The sequence below is a fragment of the Dipodomys ordii genome, unplaced genomic scaffold (genome assembly GCF_000151885.1).
Source record: "Dipodomys ordii isolate 6190 unplaced genomic scaffold, Dord_2.0 Scaffold76, whole genome shotgun sequence".
Taxonomy (NCBI): domain Eukaryota; kingdom Metazoa; phylum Chordata; class Mammalia; order Rodentia; family Heteromyidae; genus Dipodomys; species Dipodomys ordii.
The window spans coordinates 5,072,337-5,079,056 of NW_012267292.1; the positions used below are offsets into that span (position 1 = coordinate 5,072,337).

Below are 6,720 nucleotides of genomic sequence, written 5' to 3' on the forward strand. Positions count from 1 at the left end.
TGAAGAAGGACCTGAGTATTGCACATCTCGAAGACCCCTGGGCCTTCCCGCTCTCTTCCCCCCCACCAGCGTGCTCTGACAGATACTACTCAAATAAGCAAACACAAGAACACCCAATTTTCACCTGCCTTTCTACTATTATCTTTGCTCTCAAGATGAAAATGGAAGTCTAAATAAAAAAAGCCAGTTTATGGCATCTTAAAAAAAAAAAGAACAATTACCAATTTATCTCTCAGTTCAAATGCAGAGAACTATGTATTATCCTGATTGCAAATGAACACCTATTGATCAGTAACCTGCTTGCTTCAGGTGCAAGACGCTATTCATTTCAGAGGCTCATTCTCTGGAAAGGAAAGCTGGCTGTAATCCACATTCTTCCAGTCACTAATGTTTTGAGAGCAATTGCTGAAGGAATAGGTCTAGAAAAGATACTATCTTCTATTTTTTAATTTAAAAAATATATATCTTCTTTTTTTACCATGAATAACGTCAACACACATGCACATAGAAAACATGGCATGCATGTCGGGGAGGGCTTCATCTTGGCCAGGGACAGCTGGTACCTCCTTAGGTCCTTGCTTAGGTTCATTCTGTAGCCTATGGCCACCAGGGAGGCAGAGGGCAGTGGAAGCTGAGTCAAGCAGGCCCCAGACCGCTTCCCTGCTGCCCTTGAACAAGGATGGCTGTTCATCACTATTAATAGAAAGGTTTGATCAATCAGTGTTTCAGAGGAAGATGAGCTGCTAGGGAGTAAGGCCACTGCCCAAGGACAGGTTCCTGAGAATTGATCAGCACTTTCCTTCCAGGATTACCAAATCTTGGAGAATTAATCCAAGAAGGAATTTTCTAGACCAAGAAAAAAAATGTCTTTACTTTCTGGGAAGAAGGAGAAGAGGAGAGCTAAAGGGGGTGATATTGATAAAGATGCATTGTACTCATAAACTGACATGTTGACGTGTAACCCCTTTGCAGAACTACTTAAAGATAGTAAAAAAAAAAGTACAATGTCTCATAGTAAAAAAGAAAAAGAAAAGAAAGGGAAGGAAAACAAGAAGCCATTAGACAAGTTTTTAAATTTTTTTATACCCCAGGAATATCAAGATTAAGACAGAGGAAAAATAAGACAGAACCATATTTTAAAAATAAAAATACCCAACATGATATTGGAATATAAAATATATAATACATATATCTATACCTTCATATAGGTATATATAAAATAATGACATATTGATATAATGTTAAATTGTTATTCATTCGTATATATGTGCATGCACATATATATGAATGATATATATACCTTCCATGTCAATGTTCTTGTTCTAGGGAGTGAGTTAGTACATCACATGATATCTATATATGTGTGTGTATATATGTGTGTGTATATATGTGTGTGTGTATATATATATATATATATCACAAATATTCTGACAGTCTTTGAGTTCTAAAATTGGCTTTGTGAATCTCAGGAGCCATGACCTGGAGCTGTGCTTTCCTGGAGAAAGGATGAATACTGAGACATAATAGGGACCTTACTGTCCACAAGGAGACCTCCGTCTTTAAGGAAGAGTGTCTTTGCAGTGGGTTTGGGCAGATGCCAGCTCATTGGATCTAAGTGGGCCCATATAGAATGTGTGAAAATAAAGCTTGCACATCCATTATAAGGCTCTTGAAACAGAGGGAAGGAATGCCCTGGGCCCTGCCAACCATGCCATGCTTCCTGAACCAGGGTAGGAGGGCTGGGTAATGTTGTGGGCAAAGATGCTTGCAAGTAGCCATGCAGGTGTGTGTGTGTGAGAGAGAGAGATTGTTGGAAGGTAAGAGGGAGGATTGTGGAATGTTGCCCAATTCATCGTCAAAAAGGACAAAAGCTGTTGTCAGATGCAGATTGAGATGTCCAGAACATGCTTGACAATGGGCCAAAGCAAAGCAGAGGCCAGCACAGAAGGATGAGGCACACAAGCAGCACACTCCGGAGCCTGGCTTCTTAATACCAGTCATTCCTGTGGGAAAGAACTGAAGAAAAGGAAACAGGAGTTTAATGTGAAAGTAGCTAACTATAACCTCTTGAATTGGAAAGTATATGTGATCACCAGCCAGCACTCATTGGAGGCCAAGAACTAAGTTCACTTACTCAAAAGAATGTAACAATTTTGTATACCTTAACATCCAGTCAGTAGCTCCTCATTCCCTGATGCATGGCTTTAGGAAAGTCAGAATATCTGTGATGTACATATATGATATGATGTACCAGAAAGAAACAGTTAACGAAGGAATGATGATTTTTCTCTGAGGGGTAAGGATGAGATGTCTTTAACTATCTTCCTTTCTGATATGATCTGAGTTAGCAGGTATTATTAGATTTAAAAACTAAATGTAATATCTATCTGCAAAAGCAATACTCAGAATTCAAGTATCAAATATCTAGGAAGTGGCACTTTGGCTCATGTGGTAGAGCACTAGCCTTGAACAAAAAGAGGCTCAGGGATGGCGCCCAGGCCCTGAGTTCAAGCTTCTGGACTGGGGGTGGGAGGGAATTCAAATATCTAAAAGTACAAAGAAGTAAAAATATAAAAAATATAAGTAATTTCTCCCTAAGTTATCCATTGTCAATAGTGTGCTTCATTCACAAGAAATGCATTTCCAATTTCTAAAGCCAGCATGTAATACTTTTACCATAGAAAAAAAAACCCTGAAATAAATAAATTTAAGAAGAAACATGAAATCAGAAGGCTCTAAATTTATTTGCTTCTAAAACAAAGTGTTCCTTGTGTGGTTAAAAAAATGTTTCCTTGGTCTTTTTATTTTCTAGAACTGGGGATTGGAAAATAAGAACTGAAAGGTTATTCAACCAAATTTTTATGCAAAAAGAAAGCGCTCAATGAATACAATAGCATTTAGGATCCATGTGTCAAGTGTATATGATAGGTTTTCACTATTTTTTAAAAAAATAGTATTAAGTATGCTACTTTCAAGCAAAACCTGAGCAGTATATTGAGACTGGAAGTCATATTACAATATATACCAGATTTTAAGGACATGGGCTTGGAGAGAGAGTACCTATCCACATTCCTGGGTAGGTACTCATAAGGATGCTGAATTCCCAAAGCCCTGCAAAGGAAGGCTCTGACATGCAGCTGTGGCAATTAGGAAGGAGCACTGGGCTGTGTCCACTAAGAGGGTCATTAATCATGAAGTGAGTGACTCTGTTGGGAAAGAGAATGAAATGAACAAGGTTGGTATTGGCTGCGGGAACTTGGTAGGTGGACTATAAAGAGGCTTTGCTACCAGGTTGGCTCTGGGTAAAAGAATGACATGTACACTAATTCTCCCTCTGGTGAGGGGCTTTACAACCATACTCAGACTACAAATTATTTTATGGTCACACATATTTGTGTGGTAGTAAGGTGCCTGAGCAAATGAAGCAAAACAAGAGTTGGCATTAATTAGAAAATAGGGAAAAAGAGGATAGATACTAATGAATGTAGTAAAGCAATGTGAACATATATCCAAGTCAGGAGAAACTACCTTTTTAAAAAAAATAAGACTGTATGGAAATGGAATGTCTTCCCTGGCTACTGAGAACATAGAGTACATGAAAATCAGGAATTCAGTTACAGTGTAGATTTCAACAAACCAAATGTTTATATTGTATCAAGGTATACAGTGAAGTGAAATGCTCACAGAGAGCCTTCATTATGAAAAACACTGCCTTACATTTCAAATACTTGTGAGGTACTTGGAAACAGCTTTTGTGGAAAGAATTGTAGCACGAGCCACTTTCCCTGCCACCTTAATGGAAATCATGCACCTGAGTGTTGTAAAGAAAATTCAATACAAAGGAATCTGATTGCACTTATTCTTCTTACTAACCTCTTACACAATGGACATGTGATGAAGACCATAAATTAGAGAATTTTAAATATTGATATGACACACAAAGTGACTACTTATTAGATTGTTAAAACAAAAAAATAGTATAATACATACTCTCTTCCATAATATTTTGGTCTGTTTTCCACCTACATTAAAAAGAAGAAAAAGATTAATAATGCATTTGAATTCAAATCAGCTACATAAAAATTCTATTCAACTAAACAAGGTTAAAGTCCTAGTTGTGATTTTACTATACATTAGAGATCTGTGAAGCTATGAAATTAATCAATACATTCCACTGTCTTGGGTAAGGTGAGCTAGAGTTGGTACCTTTTTCTTCTCATTCTCTATCTAAACTAATTGCCTACAAAACGAATTTTCAGAGGAAACAAAGTACTGCTTATTTTATTATTAAGGAATTTGTAAAGATAAGGCTTCATTCATTTCTTGCATGAATAAAACATAAGCATTTATTTCAATCTTCATTAAATTGTTTCGTTATGCATTTGTAAAACAAATAAGGAGTACACGTGGATTAAAAACAAAATAGGCTTAATATGATCTCCATTCAAACAAAATTATTATAACATTCTTTTTTTTAACAAATGGCTAGTGGGCTGAAATTTATTGACAGCAGAGGTACACTATATAGAAGATAAGATTTAAGGCTTTAAAATTTATACACCTTCCAGAGAAGATTTCAACCACAACTTCAGCCTTAGGGTAATCATTTTAGATTTTGATCAGTAATCATTTTAGATCTTGATCACATGTTGGTAATCTACTTTCATAGGAGTGCTTTGTTTTCTGATGTTTAAGGTGTTGGAGTTGGTAAGAAATAAATGATTGTCATAATTGGCTTTCTTTTTGTTACTCTCATGCCAGGGGCACTCAAAATATAGTTGTGTTACATAAAGTTGTACATTTTATTGATGGTTGTACATACAGGAGTAAGATTATCTTTTTCCATGGGTCTGGTGGTTATTTTGTCTATAGTTCTTTCTGTCAACAGTCAAAAGTGTTTTCTCAGCAGGGCTCACAGACAGTGGTGGGATTTCAAGATGCCCTGCAGGCAGTTTCCTGCCCTACCTTCACCCTCCAAAGGATGCAGGGTATTTGAGCAGACAACAGGTCATTTGAATAGGAGAAAAGCTCAGGCCTAGAGCTCTGAGCACCATACTCACAACTCTGCTGGGACAGGCCTAGTTGGCACAAAACTAATTATCAACAATCAAATATGTGTTCACTCCTCTATGCACTTTACACATAAAAAGCATTCAACCAAGAGGGCATTCATAACTATCCATCTTCAAGATTTGGAGCCTGATCAGTGACTTTGTGTAGGAAGATTTAAATAACATTATTAACAGAAGTGCAGATTGTCTATATGAGGTCCTTTCTATAAATAATGTGTACTGTTGCTCTACAAATAAGCTTTAAAATATGAGCTGAACATTTTGTTATTTTATTTATATCATTCTATTGGCTTTCAAAGTTCTTGCTTATTTTTATGATACTGTTGGTGTTCAACTGCAAAACTATTGAATCATGCAAGAAATATAGAACTAGAAAAGTCAATGGTAGACTAGATAAAATGGTACAATCACTCTTTCTTCTTGGATAGGTAATACACCAGAATTTGATATTATTCCCTCTATGGAAGGACAATTGTGTGTGTGTGTGTGTGCGTGCGTGCGCGCGCACACACGCACACGCGTGTGCACATGTGTACTCACTGATACTAGGGCTCCAACACAGGGCCTGGACACTGTCCTTTAGCATTTTTGCTCAAAGTTGGCACTCTCTCACTTGAGCCATAGCTCCACATCTGACATTTGGATGGTGACTCGGAGATAGGAGACTCATGGAATTTCCTGCCTGGGCTGGTTTTGAACCTTGATCCTCAGATCTCAGCCTTCTGATATCTAAGATTACAGGCCTGAGCCACTGGTGCCCAATGAGAAGGACAATTTTATTTTTATACTTTTCTTTTTAGCATTTTGCAAAATCTGGATGTAACCCTCAACCTTGTTCTTTTTTCTCATCCTCTCATTTTTCCAAAAGTGGAAGGGTAATTAAGTTCCTAGATGGGCAGCACAGTACAGAAAGCCAACTACTCACTCTTGACATGAAGGTAAGTGGTTAATAAATGTTAAATTTAATTGACTCTTTAACAAGACAATAATTACTTTCAGTTCATTCATCAATCATAAAGCTATAAATAAAATATGTATTAGGTTCAGGGCTTTTTGCTCAGCTGCTCAAGCAGTAATGACCTCACAGGGGCAGGAAGGACATGCCTACAGGGTGCTCAGGGGGTTCTGCACTTGTAACGGGTAGGAAAGAAAACAAGGAGAAATCTAACAGATGCCTAAATATGGATATTTTATGGTGACTTAGAGTTCACCAAATAAGATCCTGCATAGTGAAAACTTTGGTCCAGTTGAGGGACAAATCTCTTGGGTAAGAGACTACTAGAAGATGAGTGTAGCTGGATGCCGGTGGCTCACACCTGTAATCCTAGCTATTCAGGAGGCTGAGGTCTGAGGTTCATGGTTCAAAGCCAGCCTGAGCAAGAAAGTCTGTAAAATTCTTATCTCCAACTAACTACCAAAAAGCCAGAAGTGGAGCTGTGGCTCAAGTGGTAGGGCATTAGCCTTGAGCAAAAGCTCAGGACAGTGCCTAGGCCCTGAGTTCAGCCCCAAGGCCCGCCCCCCCCCCCACACAAGAGTACTGTGCTATATGGGGCAAAATGTATATAGAAAAGGACCAGAGGAGGGGGGACCAAGATGGCAACGGGGCAGTAGGGAAACGCCACAGCTCTCTCCAACCACAAAGAGAGTT

General features: G+C 38.1%; 1 protein-coding gene across 1 annotated transcript in view; it reads right to left on the reverse strand.

Moving 5' to 3' along the window:
* Chn2 (chimerin 2) overlaps positions 1–6,720 on the reverse strand; it is a 330,737-nt gene that overhangs the window by 113,707 nt on the left and 210,310 nt on the right. The window contains exon 4 of the mRNA XM_013024396.1: positions 3,991–4,022. Coding sequence (XP_012879850.1) covers positions 3,991–4,022 — 32 coding nt within the window. The remainder of the gene's footprint in view (positions 1–3,990; positions 4,023–6,720) is intronic.